Source organism: Gigantopelta aegis, chromosome 9, assembly GCF_016097555.1.
Source record: "Gigantopelta aegis isolate Gae_Host chromosome 9, Gae_host_genome, whole genome shotgun sequence".
Lineage (NCBI taxonomy): Eukaryota > Metazoa > Mollusca > Gastropoda > Neomphalida > Peltospiridae > Gigantopelta > Gigantopelta aegis.
This window is the reverse complement of record NC_054707.1, coordinates 11895123-11911603: the sequence shown is the minus strand read 5'-3', so window position 1 is coordinate 11911603 and position 16481 is coordinate 11895123. Positions and strand designations below refer to the sequence as shown.

The 16481-nt window shown below is 34.9% G+C and overlaps 1 protein-coding gene across 1 annotated transcript; it reads right to left on the bottom strand.

The window, feature by feature from the left end:
- Positions 1-4478: 4478 nt before the first annotated feature.
- LOC121382167 (probable proline iminopeptidase) lies at positions 4479-16323 on the bottom strand. Its single transcript, XM_041511679.1, has 8 exons — positions 16231-16323; positions 13978-14142; positions 10883-11006; positions 10015-10190; positions 9417-9504; positions 6999-7186; positions 6363-6507; positions 4479-5960 (listed from the first exon to the last, which is right to left on the bottom strand). Exons 2-8 carry the CDS (start codon positions 14118-14120, stop codon positions 5850-5852), a joined length of 975 nt encoding a protein of 324 aa, XP_041367613.1. The 5' UTR covers positions 14121-14142; positions 16231-16323; the 3' UTR covers positions 4479-5849.
- Between the last annotated feature and the right edge of the window lie 158 nt (positions 16324-16481).

Below are 16481 nucleotides of genomic sequence, written 5' to 3'. Positions count from 1 at the left end.
ACAAATACTATTATCCATTCCAAATCAATAAATAAACCCTTTTATTAAATATAATCTTGTTATCCGATATATACTACATGATCAAAACAATACGGGTCATCCCGTATTCTATATCTCCCTCTTTATCATATCATAAACATATTATGGTCGTGTATATGCAATTAATTTTGATGCACTTATACCCCATGGACCGGGCAAGGCTAGGTGTCAGAATGTTAACACACAATCTAAGAACATATCTGATGCATCGAGGTGGTGGTCCATGCCGTGTAAGCCATCGGCACGACGTCGTTCGTGTATGGCCTGTCGCCATAATGAAAATTACAGGAAAACGCATAGTCGTGTATATGCAATATATTTTGATGCATCTATACCCCATGGACCGGGCAAGGCTAGGTGTCAGAATGTTCACACACAATCTAAGAACATATCTGATGCATCGAGGTGGTGTGGTCCATGCCGTCTAAGCCATCGGCACGACGTCGTTCGTCTATGGCCTGTCACAGTAATAAAAACTGACAGAAAACGCATAATCATGTATATGCAATATATTTTGAGGCACTTATACCCCATGGACCGGGCAAGGCTAGGTGTAAAATTGTTCAGACACATTCTAGGTACATATCTAATGCATCGGGGTGGTGGTCAATGCCGTCTTACCCATCGGCACGACGTCGTTCGTCTGTGACCTGTCGCCATAATAACAATTGGCAGAAAAGGCATAATCATTTATATGCAATATATTTTGAGGCACTTATACCCCATGGACCGGGCAAGGCTAGGTGTAAAATTGTTCAGACTCATTCTAAGTACATATCTAATGCATCGGGGTGGTGGTTCATGCCGTCTAACCCATCGGCACGGCGTCGTTCGTCTATGGCCTGTCGCCATAATGAACATTTGCAGAAAACACATAATCATGTATATGCAATATATTTTGAAGCATTTATACCCCATGGACCGGGCAAGGCTAGGTGTCAGAATGTTCACACACAATCTAAGAACATATCTGATGCATCGAGGTGGTGGTCCATGCCGTCTAAGCCATCGGCACGACGTCGTTCGTGTATGGCCTGTCGCCATAATGCAAAATTGCCCTAAAACGAGAGATAGTCGAGAGTAGTAGTAGTAGTAGTAGTAGTAGTAGTATTGTTATTGCTGCTGCTGCTGCTCATTTATTGGCAAAAAGTAGTAAAATATTTGTGATATATTGCGATAATACCGAATTTTTACTTGTTTAGACAATATCGCAAGGCCTCAGATAGACCTTACCAGTCGATAAACTTAAACGTGTAGTACGAGGAACGAGGAATAAGTAACTAACTTCACAGAGCCCTTGCTCAATGCCGATTCAGGCTAGACTGGTGTTTTAGCCTAACGTTAGATCAATGTGGTATGATAGAAGACGGTGGTACCAGTTAAATTATTAATGAGCGCTCGCCCACCTAAACACGTTGGATTTGATTTGTTTTGTAACAAAAAAATTCTTATTAATAAGATATTGGTATGCGTTTAAAACTTTTGTATATGGGTTTAACATTATTCATTATATAATACGAAAGTCGCACAACTCTGCTCAGATTTGGACACAGCACGAACTATTCTGCTAACTAGACCCCCTGCCACTTAATAATATATATTTTAATTTACCGAATATCGAAGATCAGACAAAAGACAATAGAATCTGTTACACTACATGTACTTTATTAGATAGAGTTGTAGTTTAGTTTTTTGATGTTAGCGATTAATATTTTATGTAGGCCTACTTTATTTTTGCTGGTCAACCAGACTGTTTTTATTATTCATATATGAACATGGAAATAAAGTTATTGTATTGTATTGTATTGTATATAGAATTAATTAAATGCAAATTCATTAGTCCACTTTTAAAACAAACAGACTATAGCTGTACGTTGTTCGATGATACATTTGTACAAATAGGCTTATTACATTTCCGATCAGTGTTTATTGATATGTCCCCCCGCCCCACCCAACACACACACACACACACACACACACACACACACACACACCCCACGCCATTAAAGTAGCCATAATTTTATATTCGGAAGCACTAATATGAATAGTGTTATTGAGCGACTAGCAAGTAAAATAGATGGTGGGGAGAAAACGATGTGAAAGGGGGTGGGGGGGGGATGGTCCTCCTAACTACGCCAATGACACCTACCCCATTCTTTCACTCTGAAACTACCTATCAGTCCTAGATAACGCTATACATAAACGAGATACCAGTAGTTTAATGCCAGTGCAGGCGGTCCCTTCTTTCCCCACCCCCACCCTTTCCTGTCCTGGACGGAGGAACCGGCTGAGGTCGATATCTGTGCCCAGGACAGGCGTGCGCTACAACAGCATGCTCTGAATGTGCACGTTAAACTCTGACCTGACCTTAATGCAGAAATTCACTGGTGTCCAACATTATTAATTACATGCATTGTCACACGTACGGACTTGAAGCACGCTAAAGCCCCTTTTAATAGTCTCGTACATATGCATGCCCTCTGACACTTCCCATTAATTAATAAGTCAAGAAGGAAACATTACACTTTGAATGCAACTGCACACACTGTTACGTTGATATCTGGACACATCCTTTAGGCCTCCTAATACCTTCCCGAGAACCTATCATATCAATCTACATCACAAAGCATGCAATCAGTCTTTAATTATCAATATATGAATAATACAAAGAACATGGCATATTTTTAACGTATTTAATGGTAAATAAGGACATTTCTACAGTCATATATGGAAAATACGTTTTGTACATAGACAAACATAAGGTTCTACATTGTTATATTTTTAATGATTTAATTACTATGTCTAGGCAAGATTTTTGAGCATGTGAACACAATACATTTTTTAAAACATAAATGTCAGGCTCTGGTTAATATTGACAAAAATGACTCTCTTTTGAGGCTGAAATCTGAACAATGGAATGATCTGAAGACAAACAACAGTTGCCTGCTACAAATGTGAAAAGGTCGTCTTACAATGTACCATATGATAAGACTGCTCAATATGAGAAAACAGACAAAAACGATTTTCACATGACACTAAACTACCGAATTCAAGAAGTTTTCCAATTCTAATATCCAGTGAATTCACACATTGTCAGTCCAATGTGACTGCCCACTTTGTTTTTTAATAACCAAGATCCTGTCCTGTATCAGCCCCCGATCTTATCGGAGGCCGGACTCGGGATAGGTGTGTTTGAAACCATAGAGATATATGGACACGTTAAACTCCTAGTCAAGTCAAAGTCAATAACCAAGAGTGACAATTTGCCTGTTTGCTATTCAGCTATGACAAGTACATATCTTGTGTTGGAAAGTTGCCAAACTACTTTCAAAGAATAAATTGTAATGATAAAAAAAATTCTGATTATTGGGCAATATGAAATAATTCTAAAGCGAAGTGGGCGTTATGTGCAGTGCTTATCATAGTTAAATTATTATGCAGTTCCATTTTATTTGAGTTTCCACTGTGTGAGAGTAAAGTTTAATTTATCTAACAATCATCATTTTTTTTTTTTATAAACCTGCCAACCTTTATTAAATACAATTTGCCAAATTGTTTTAGCATAGACCTCATCTACTTCCTTATGATTAAAAGTTAAAGTTTATTTTGTTTAACAACACAACTAAAGCACATTGATTTAATAATCATCAGTTATTGGACAGGAAACCTGCTACATTTTCCACTTGAAGCAAGGGATCGTTTATATGCATCATCCCACAGACAAGATAGCACATACCACAGCCTTTGATATACCATTCATGGTGCACTGAGTAAGTTATGTGATTATATATTACAACTGTCTCAAAAGAGTTTCAGAAAGATCATGAAGGAATACAGAACTTGTAAAATATTTTTATTGAAATATAAAATGTATAATTAGCATGATCAATACATCAAAATCAAATATTTTTTTAATGAATCAATCAATGACTAAGAAAATATTGCCATAAACAAAAATAGCAGCCATCAGTTTTCAAACAAACATTTATGAATGAAGGATTCGTGTATAAAATTCATAACAAATATGACATAAAAAAAGAAGAAAAAAAAGAAGAGTTAAACAGTGTACAGGGCTGCTTTTTGAAAGATTGCACATGACAATTTTTGTTAGTAACAAAATATTAACAGACTAATACAGTTTGTAAATATAATATCTTTACTTGTTTACTCTCGTCATCAGATATGCAAAACATGTCTTACTCTTATAACTAGATATGCAAAAATGCTAAACATCTTTAATACTCTCATCTCTAGATTTAAAGTTTGTTTTGTTTAACAACATCACTAGAGCACATTGATTAATCATCGGCTATTGGATGCCAAATATTTTGTAATTCTGACTCGTAGTCATCAGAACCCACTACATTTTTTCTTAATGCAGCAAGGGATCTTTTATATGCACCTTCCCACAGACAGGGAAGCACATACCATAGCCTTTAACCAGTTGTGGTGCACTGGTTGGAACGAGATAAAAACCCATCCATTGAATGGATCTACCAAGGTTGTTCGATCCTGTGACACAAGCATCTCAGGTGAGCACTCAATGACTGAGCTAAATTCTGCCCTCTCTCATCGTCAGATATACAAAGGCAAAACATCAGTCTTACTCTTATCACTAGATATGCAAAGGGAAAAACATGTATATTACTTCTTATTTTAGCAAATAACTTGAACCTTTTTACAATCATTTTGACAAAAGGCAAAATTTATTCGCTAAAGTTAAAAAAAAAATTTTTATTATCCATTAAAGGCTTTTGTAGGAGATATTGCTGACAATGTTTTGTTATGTCACTGTGTTTGTTTCAGCACTAAACCTACTGCCATTCTGCTAGTCAACTGCTGACATTCAACCCACATTACTGACATTGTTTACAACTGTCGCAAATGAAAAGAATGATAATGGATGATAAAAAGAATACTCCCCTGGTGTCTTGTGATATCATAATTTATCAGCACTCGTTGATAAAAGTATAAAATACTTTTATCAACTTGTGCTGATAAATTATGATATCACAAGACACGAGGGGAGTAATATGTATTACTTGTCTACCATTTAATCCATAATTTGAGGATGAAAACCATTACCACTGGTTTTTAGAATCCATTGTTATTTCATCATCGATAATCAGTTATAATCAATATGCACCAACCAATAAACTTTCAATTATATAATCGGTTAGAATTATATGAACTCAAGACGGATTTGAATAATTAGAACCATGCACTTAATCGTGTTAATCTGGACAGACTGCACAAATCACTCATTTGATCTTTAATATCTATTTAGTGTCAGTTTTCTGTATTTACACATGAATACAAACACAATCATCGGCATATTTAAACCAATTCCATCACCTAAACTGTAGAAACAATTACAATTAACATTTTCAGTGACAATCGATCATCAAATTGGTAGAGCCAAACTGATAAATTTTTTAAATTATAATTGATCATTGGAACATCATAAATTACCACTACTAGAGATGAAGATATTCAACACAAAATCTGGAATATTCTGAGTAGTCTTGGATAACAGCAGGTTACTGTAAGCTTTTCATGAAAGAAAAAGGACAAAAATAGATTTCAGTCACGACAATCCAAAAACTATCATAATAAGCACTGCATAGGTTACTCAGTTATCAGCAAATAGTCTTTTTATATTTTATCATATATTTTCCTACAGACAGGATTTAGTACATAATGCCACTTTAGAAATATTACTCATTCAATACTGTTTAAAGAATCAATCTTGTTAAGAGTATATATTCAGTCTTGTAGATAGCCAATTCTATTTATGGATTGTCCAAACTTTAAAGATGTTTGTATTTGTCCGTGGCATTCAGCAGACATGTTTGAATTCCAGGTTCACTAGCCGTGTGTCCTGCATCGGGGACAATGTGAAAATCTGCTTCAGGCCACTTCTAAAAAATAGAAAAATATATAATCCATACAGTAAAGTGTAACATATATTCAATTTTAATTAATAAAAAAACAAAACAAAATTACTAAATATCAACCAAGGCCCAAAATACAACTAAAATGAGTCTGGGTCTGGCGAGTATGACGCTGTCAAAATATATGAGAGGCGGTGAAGAATTTCAAAAGGGGGGATGGTGAGTAGGAAACTGCAGAACTTGTACCTTGATTGGGATGATTCTAACATGAAAATTATAATTGTTAACTTTAGCAAAATTGTTTAGTAGAGGTAATGAATTTTAAAGTAGATATAATAGCTTTATTCGTTTAATTTTCTTCAAAGTTAATTTTATGGCTAGATGTGTTCCTGTAAATTATAGGATAACATAGGAGGACTGATAACCAACCTTGTGCAGTCTCCACGCAGTATCAACTGGACACACCATATCGTAGCGGCCCTGTATAATCGTACCAGGAATGTGACAGATCTTGTCCACATTATCCAACAGCTGTTCATCTGACTCAAAGAAACCGCCATTTATAAAGTAGTGGCTGAAAAAACAGAAAGGTTTTAACATTACAGTCAACCATGAGTTAACATGTGTGATATTTTTTAATAATAGTCAATCCAGAGCTAAAAAGACATTTAAAAACCCCATTCAAACTAGAGTTAAAAGAGAGGTTACAATCTACTCGAGGTTTTGAGAGAAAAACCTGCTACACTTTTCCAGTTTCCAGGATAGCATATACTACAGCCTTTGATATATCAGTCATGATGCACTGGCTGGAACGATAGATAGTCCAGTGGGCCCACCGACGGGGCATGGTCCTAGACCGACCACACATGAGGCTACATTCTGCCCCAGTTCTACAAGAAATGTTTCCTACTGCACCACTAACTGTAGGAAGTCATCATCTTAGTCATGATATATATAAAAACTGCATTGTTTTTATATCCACTCAGTTATGAAAGAATACTGCATTAAATAAAAAATAAAAAGCCCAGGCTTTGTATATTTGACACTATATGTTTATCATCTGACCACTCAATGCATGCATGTTGTAAAGACCAAAGATCATCATCAGCTTTCTTAATGAATTTGCTATCTGGATAAAGTCGACATGCTGAAAGTTCCCATCTGTTCCACACTCTCGCTGCGTTCCTCCTTGTTTCTTCATCGTCACTTGTCAGACGTCGATAAAATGCTCCAACCATACAGTGTCTTTCAGCCTGAAAAAACCCCACACCCTGATGTAAACCTGGTCTGACCCATTTTACAAAATACACACTGATATAAATGTGGTCTGACCCATTTTACAAAATACACAAGTGCAATATATATCAAATTTTAATTAATAAAAAACCCAAAGTGAATAAATATCAACCAAGGCCCAAAATACAATAAAAACTAGGTTTGGTGAGTATGATGCTGTCAAAATATAAGAGAGGGGGTGAAGAATTTCAAAAGGGGGGATGGCGAGTAGGAAACTGCAGAATATGTACCTTGATTGGGATGATTCTAACATGAAAATTATAATTGTTAACTTTAGCAAAATTGTTTAGTAGCGGTAATGAATCTTAAAGTAGATATAATCATTTTGGACTCGAGTACTCAAGAGTTAAAACTCACCCGGACTCGAATACCCGATACTAGATGATGATGAGATTAAGGAATAAAGTAAAATAACATCATGCATCTTAATTCCAGCACTGAACATGGATGCCAAATCATGCCATTGTACTGCATTTAGAAACTGGTTGATATGTTCAATGTTGTGACAGACGGACGACCAATTTAAAAAGAGAAACTAGCGCATGATCATATTATTATTGTGTAACTTATATCATTGATTATTTACTGCTAAAATGATTGTCCTACGTTGTCCATTGTATTATAGTTGATCATTGTATTCCACCTTGTACGGGTACTCGAGTCCTGTGAACGGACTTTGAGTCTTGCTAGACTCGACCCGTATCCGAGTACTCATGGAGACTCTACTGATATGAATCAGGACTTACCCTGTTTACAAAACACATGAAATCAAACCTGGTCTTACCCATTTCATACCATGATTTGCTTTTATGTATGTGTGGTTTGTTAATAAATACTAGATAGCAAATTGTCTGATAAAGAACAAAATAGCAATGACTGTCTGCATTTTACTTTATAAATAAAAATAGAATAATTGTTTTAAAAAGGTTAAAACTCTTGACAAGCACCTCATTTCCTCCCCATAATGCTAAGGGTGATACTTCCTCCATACCCTTCCTCCAGAGCAGAGAATAAAATGACACTGGATAAATATCCAGAAAACTGCAGAGATAGGAAAATAGTCTATCACTTAGCTTTTTCTTAAAGAACAGGCACAGGGAAAGTTTTGGGCCAATGCTAAAATCTAGAATTGTCTCCCCAAAATCTATTAAAAAAGCAATAAGAAGAGTATCGGTGAGGTATATTATATGCCCATCAGGAGTTTGTTGGAAAACCATAGATATTAATGAATATGTTATGGATATGATTCAATTCTAATTATGTGAAATTTTTGCAATGTGATGGATGAACAGTTTGTTTTAGACCAACCACAAACTACCATCCCAAGTTGTTCCTACATGTGGTTTGATGGCCGTCTGCATCTGTATGCAAGATATGATCTGGACAAGGATTTACTGTTATGTGCAGTAGACCGTGAAAAGTAGGTCACAGTGACCTAGTAATAGTACACGACACACCACCATCCCAAGTTATTCCTACATGTGAGATTTGATAGTTCTGTATGCATCTGTATGCAAGATATGGTCCAGACATGGATTTATTTTTATGTGCAATAGACTGTGAAAAGTAGGTCACAGTGACCTAGTAATAGAATGTGACATACCGTCATGCCAAGTTGTTCCTACATGTGAGGTTTGATGGTCCTGTATGCATCTGTATGCAAGATATGGTCTGGACAAGAAAAAGTTAACAGATGGACGTACGGACGGACAACACCATACCATAATACAACCCATCATAGACGGGTGTATAATTTTGTTTTGTTTTTAAGGTGCTTGCTCAAGTAACTGTACAACAAAGTGATGAAGATATTACTGATAACAACTCCTCACGACAATTTATTGTAGGAATGTCCCTGACAAAATGTTATGCAATATGTTTTAAGTCAGGGCAAATGTTAAGAAAATGTCTATTAATCTACTCAGGCCAAAAGATGTATGTCCTGCTAACAAACAATATGGCCTGGTGTCTGGAATAGCCATAATATTTAGGATCTATAAGATGTATTTTAGAAGATTAAGGAATTAAAATATAACAGAATTGCAAGCTAAATAGCAGACGACATGATCGTACATACATCTCTGTCTCTTGAAAAAGGACCTATTTCACCTGCTTTTCACAGGTGGCAATTTTGAGCCCTGCAACACACAATCTGGAGGGTTCATACAAAAGAAAGCAGCTACTAACGTGTGGGATATAATTCCAGAACGACTCCCAAGTATCAGGAAAAACAAGAGAAACACCACCATCATTGTAAGTCCACTTCAACTCTTGACTGCAAATAATATGTGGTAATACCATATAATTATACATAATGTTGGTATCAAATATCTCATACTATTTTAATATAGAATCTAATTATACCATATAATTATACATAATGTTGGTATCAAATGTCTCATACTATTTTAAGTTATAATCTAATTATACCATATAATTATGCATGACATTGGTATCGAATGTCTCATACTAAATTAAGTTTTTGTGAATGTGGTGTGGTGGTGGTGGTATGGTAACCAAAATATGGCAGCTTAAAAAAAGGTCCAACCCTTCCCAAATGTACCCCTATATAAATATGTTCTTTGTTCTTTCTCAAACCATTTGTGACACCCAATAGCCGATGTGTATTTTTGTGCTGGGGTGTCCTTAAACATTCATTCATTCATTGTTATTTCTCTGTATTAAAAGTATCACAGTTATCCTATTTTAGACCAATAGCTGCTAGTGTGCTGCAGAACAAACATGGTAGACAGAATACTGTAAGTTTCTACAACTGAAGACATACTGTCTGACAGTGAAGATTCCTCGTACGATGAGTGCTGTGACATGGTCCGGGTGAGTTTCTGCATACGCCAGTGAGAGAGTCGACCCCCAGCTTCCTCCAAACACGACCCACTTTTCAATACCAAGACGAGTTCGCAGCTTTTCCATGTCAGCAACCAAATCCCAGGTTGTGTTTTCCTAGTGCAAAAAAAAATAAATAATAATAATAATAATAATAATTCTAATGATAGTCGGGATCAAAATATGACCTACTTTATACACAACCCACTTTTCAATACCAAAATGACTTTTTAGTTTTTCATGTCAACAACCAAATGACATGTTATGTTTTTCTAGTAAAAACAAGCATTCTGAGAGTACTACTAAAGCAATACATGTCCCTTACTCAGCCCAACATATTTTTGTATTCAAGTTCAAGTTCAAGGGCCACAACTCTGTCAAAAATGGGTAAATCGCCATGAAACTTGGTCTGTAACAGAACATGATAAAGCTACACACAAAATTTCAGATTGAGGCATTGAAAATAAACCATCAGGAAAACTATATGTGGGACAGATGGACAGGCAGATGGACAGACAGGACGGAGATAAAACCTATAGGAGATGATGAAATGATGTGAGCTAGGACTGGGGAAGCAACATCATGTTATGACACACACCAGTGGCAGATCCAAAAATTCAATGGGGGGGGGGGGGGGGGGGGGGGGGGGGGGGGGGGGGGGGGGCCCTCATTGACATGAGGTGGAATGACAAGGGAACTTTGGGGGAGGTTTGGAGGGGGATAGTAAAAATGTTTAAATTAATATATAATAAAATTATAACTGTCGCAAAATTTATGGAGGGGGCCCCCTTAGATCTGCCTCTGCACACCTTCAGTTCAGCAGCGGGGGTAGATTTTCCCGCTCCTCTTTGGTCGAACAAAACAATCCGATAAACATCTGGATCAAAGAACCGTCTTTCTCGTGGACTTGTTCCAGTCCCGGGACCACCGTGGCTGGAAGTAATAAAGTAATAAACTAGTATTTAAAAGTGATTCATAAATGAAATATGATAGGCTGTTAATTGTTTCAAAGTAGCTTCCTAGAATGTTTAAGTTTAACTGGTAATACAAATCTTATATTTTAAAACATGGCCAGCACAGAATACAATACCATATGTGCTAAGGCATTGAAATAAGTCGAGAATGGTCTTCAGGTTACCCAGCGGTTACCACATGTCAAGAGAAAGTCGAGAATGGTTAGTCGTTCTCCACCAATTTAAAAAAAAAAAAAGTACCAATGCTACATTTTAATCATTTGTGTGCTGTTTAATTATACGTTACACACAGATGTATCAGTCAGTGCCGGATTTATAAGGGGGCAAAGGGGGCAATTGCCCCGTGCCCCCCTGCCAGAGGGGCCCCCCAAACTAAGGACTTCCTTTATAAAAAAATGTAATAATTATAAAATTAGTTCATTTTTTTTATTTGTCATGTAATTTAATTTCTATGTCGAGGGGCCCCCGAACCTGAAGTGCCCCTGGCCCCTGCCCCGGGCTCCCCAAGGTCTAAATCCGGCCCTTGTATCAGTAAAATGAGAACAGTGATATGAATGAATAAGTATTAACAAAGTATTCGTGTAATTGTGAAGAGATTATAATGGGAATTGAAAGAAAGAAAAAAGTGTTTTATTCAACGGCACACTTACAGTAACACATTTTATTTATGGTTATGTGGCATTAAACATATGGTTAAGGACCACACAGATATTGAGAGAGGAAACCTGCTGTTGTCACTTCATGGGCTACTCTTTTCAATTAGCAGCAAGGGTTCTTTTATATGCACCATCCCACAGACAGGGTAGTACATACCACAGCCTTTGATATACCAGTCGTGGTGCACTGACTGGAACAAGAAATAGCCCAACAGGCCCACCGACAGGGATCGATCCCAGACCGACCGCACATCGAGCAAGCGCTTTACCACTGGGCTAAGTCCCACCCCAATGGGAAATGAAGACTCCATGAATTACACATAGGTTACCAGGCCCATAATATACTCAACAATGAAAGTTTATCAAATATCTTTTATGACGTCTATATTTGCCATGGTTGAATAAACGTAAAAGAAAAACAGGTCCTCTTGTTGTGTTAAGGCAAATGTTGATGAGTTTATGTTGTTTGTAAATGGTAAACATTTCAGATGTGAATACTAATTAATAAAAATAGGTTAATTTATAAATGTTATGCCATATCTTTTAACATTAGCTAAACTTTCGTTGTTATATGGTAATCAGTACATGGTTTACCAGGCTCTTGGCTTATTTCGATCCCTGAAACTAATGCAATTTGTCAGTAGCCATCTTATTTCAGTGTCTGTATAATATAATATAGCAGAATTGCTTTATCAATTCACACCCAAGACAAGAAACCAGATAGTAGCTAAGATTCTTTTCCCATCCTCAAATAACAGCCAATTGCATTCTGAAATAAAACGTAAAATTATTTGGGTTATATCTCATCAAATGTTATCAGTATCATGTTAAAACCAGACCTGTCAACCCTCCCGGATTCCGGCGGGAGTCTCCCGGTATTTGATAAAATCTCCTTTCACCTGTGCGGGAGACAGTTTCTCCTGTTAAATGACATTTTTGTAAGCATAAAAAAAAATCGATCCTCTTTTGTCAAAATAACAGAAGGGAAGTAACTCTGCCTTTTTTTCTCATTCGGAAAATGTCGACTACTTTCGGTTTCAGAGAATGTAACAGGCCGAATTGTCCCGACTGTTTAACCTTTGCCGAAGTGAGAATTGTGGGATAGCCTATTTATATTGTTAAAAAAGCACATGGAGTTTATAAAATGATGTGTTATTATAATGTTTGTTGTCATCGTAATGGCTACGAAGCGTGTTGGCGCTAATTAAACAGGCTGTGTATTGACATTCAGTGTTGCCATATAAAAAAAAAAAAATATCCAATTTAGTTCCAATAGCCGATGATAAGATTAAAAATCAATGTGCTCTAGTGGCGTCGTTTAATAAAACAAACTTTACTTTTAATAATACCTCTGAATTGTAAAATGTTTTCCCACTGGATTACATAATGCAACTATGACAAATCTGAACTGCCAGACTCCCGAGTTGACAGCGATACACACGATGCATGTTAAAATCACATGTCACAGCAAGACAACGAAAAGACCAATTAGCTGTATAAACATACTTGTGTCAGTTAATTTTGTATGTTTGTGCGGTAAAATGTTGGTTATAAGGGTACACTTCAAGAAATTATTTTTGTACAATTAAAAAATGTTGTGTTTGACATTGACATAAAGTTACTCACGGAAATGGGTATAATTCCGGTATATTTCACACGATGTCCGTAATGAGGTTTTACTTATGATTAATGAAAATACAATGTTTATTGCATCATTATAATGATTTTAAATCAGTACCACGCCACCTTTCCTCATTATAGTAAAAACTGAATATTAATTTATAAGATTTATATAAATTTGTCTTTGGTACTTAGTACACTAAACACAAATGATAATGTAACGCAACCTGTAAGGCTGTAAATGTAGTAATTAAATTTTTTATTTCTTGTTCATGTTCTTAACATTTTTTTTTTTTTAATATGTATTAAATCATAATAATATTTAAACTTAAAAAAAAAAAAAAATAATAATAATATTTTTTTTTTTTTTTTTTTAATGCCAAGATCTAAAGTTAAGAAGTATATATGACATTATAAAGTATTCATATAACTTATTGTAATAATGTTTTTTTAAAATCTTGCGATTTTGGGTTAAATTGTGTGAATTTAAAAAATCTCCTGCTTTTTGACCAAATCTCCTGCTTTTTCAACACACACCTCCTGCTTTCTCTTGACTAAAGGTTGACAGGTCTGGTTAAAACCCCAATATTCTTTGAGCTTGGATGTTGTAAGTAATCACTACTCGGTCAGATTCACAGAGGAACTAAAACTTACACAAACACAACAGGTTTTCCGTCTTTTTTCCCTGACTGCTCATAATAGATTTCATGTATTTCAGACACTTTCAGTCTCCCAGTGTCAAACGCTTCAATTTCTGGAAACAGTTCTCTTGGCTTTTCTCCAGTATTTTCTGCCATGTTGTGAGTAAGCCGAGTTCACCTAAAATAAGAGGCATATCGGCCTATAGAGCTGCGCTATTTAATTTTCAATTTTGTCAGTAGTAAATAATTCATTAATCTGTAAAGACCACCTTATGTTTAATGTTTAAATTTTTAAAAATTTAAAAATATTTGAAAATTCCAAAATATCTCTCTGTTAGTTTGTGAAGACTATCCCAGATAATCATAGTACCATGTTTAAAAACTATTCAATTAAAACACTAAGAGAAGAGAGACTTTTAAATTCCGATGTTAACTTTCTATTCCAAAATATCTCTATTAGTTTGTGAAGACAGTCACTGAAAATACTTATACTGAGTTTTAGAATTATCCAATCAAATCTCTATTTAAAAATTAAAATGTAATAAAAATTCACAAATTTTAAATTTCCAAAATATCGCTCTATTTCAGAACTATTCAATCAAAACTTTAGGAGAAGATAGAATTTTAAATTTTCAACATTGCATTTCAATTTAAAATTTTAAAATTCAATTAAAATTTAAAATTTCCAAAATATCTCTCTGTTAGTTTGTAAAGACTGCCCCAGAAAATCATAGTACCACATTACAGAACTATCTGAATGTTTAAATTTAATAAAAATTCACAAATTCAAAAATATCTCTCTATTAGTTTGTGAAGACTGTCCCTGAGAATACTTATAATAAGTTTCAGAACTATCCGATCAAAACTCTAGGAGAAAATAGAATGTTTTATTTTTAATGTTAAATTTCTATTCAAAATATTTAAATATAATAAATTCAAAATTTCCAAAACATTTCTCTATTAGTTCGCAAAGACTGTCCCTGAGAATTCTTATACTAAGTGTCAGAACTATCCAATCAAAACTCTATGAGATGATAGAATAAAAAATTTGCAATGTTAAATTTCTATTTAAAATGTAATACAAATTCACCAATTCAAAATTTCCAACATATCTCTTTAGTTTGTGAAGACTGTGCCATAGAATCACAGTACCATGTTTCAGAACTATCCACTCAAAACTTTTAGGAGATAGATTTTTAAATGGTCAGTGTTAACTTACATTTTAAAATTATTTAAATTAATAAAAATACAAAAATTATAAATTTCGAAAATATTTTGATATTAGTTTGTGAAGACTGCCCATTAAACTAAGTTTCAAAACCATCCAATGAAAATTCTAGAATAAGACATACTTTTAAATTTCTATTAAAAATATTCAAATTTAATACAAATTCACAATTTCCAAAATATCTCTCAATCAGGTGAAAACTGTGCCATAGAATCAGTTCCCCATTTCAGAACTATCCGATCAAAAGTCTAGAAGATAGACTTTTAAATTTTCAATGTTAAATTTTTAAAATTTCCAAAATATATCTCTATTAGTTGTGGATGGTATCCCAGAGGATTGTTGTACCAAGTTTCAGAAGAATTGAATAAAAAGTATAGGAGACTTCAAAGGAAAAGCTGATGGATGGATGGATGGATGGATGGACAATGGACAAATCAGTATTAGAAAAGCTCATCTAATGAGCATCATACATGTAGCAGAACTAATAAAAGAAGTAAAAAAATATAAAAGAAGGATGTAACATCAACTTTCATATCTGAAACCAGCAGTCAAATTATACCCATGGGTAAGTGTGAACATGATTGATTGGTAATACTAATCCTGATAAAAATAATAAAAACACAGTGAATCGGTATATATTTCAATTAGGTTATCAAAAAAAAATTCACTCACAAAAATAGTACATCTACAAATATTAAACCATGTATGCATACCATACCTTTTCTTTCAACTGACTGCTTAAAATGCTATTATTTCTGCTCATATACGGGGACATATTAATTTCACCAACTAACATATTATATTTGTCTTAGTTTATCAAGATAAACCTCAAGTGATGCACTCTATTTATCTTACTGTTGGAATACTCCAGACATTGCTGCTTTAATAAATAATTGTAAAATGTAGGCGTGTTGACCTCGATAATGGAATGTAATAAACAAAACGCATTGGCTTATTGTCATAAAACAGAATGATACAACTGCGTTAGATTACCACCACTACTATCGACTTGTGTCGCACGCGATTTACCAAACTTACAAACTCTCAGCTTATTCTGCAAAACGAAAGTTTCCGGTACTAATCGTAAACTTTAGTAGACTTTACCCTGTGTTAAATGGTAGTGAAATAATTACTTTTTGCGCATGTGTAACCCGAGAATGGGAGGGTGGGGGATCTGGTGAGGAGGTCACAATCCACACATATATATATATATATATATATATTATTATTAAAAAAAATTTATATATTGGGTAGGAAAGTAAGCCTGAAATTGAATTTTTTTGCAAAGC

What these genes read in the sequence shown, in the direction of transcription:
- LOC121382167 (XM_041511679.1), bottom strand. Translation starts at nt 14,120, where the DNA reads ATGGCAGAAAATACTGGAGAAAAGCCAAGAGAACTGTTTCCAGAAATT. An exon ending in TCTGGAATTATATCCCACAC is followed by an intron (nt 7,187 to 9,416) that starts GTTAGTAGCTGC and finishes GGGTTTTTTCAG; the next exon opens with GCTGAAAGACACTGTATGGT. An exon ending in CAACATGCATGCATTGAGTG is followed by an intron (nt 6,508 to 6,998) that starts GTCAGATGATAA and finishes CTGTTTTTTCAG; the next exon opens with CCACTACTTTATAAATGGCG.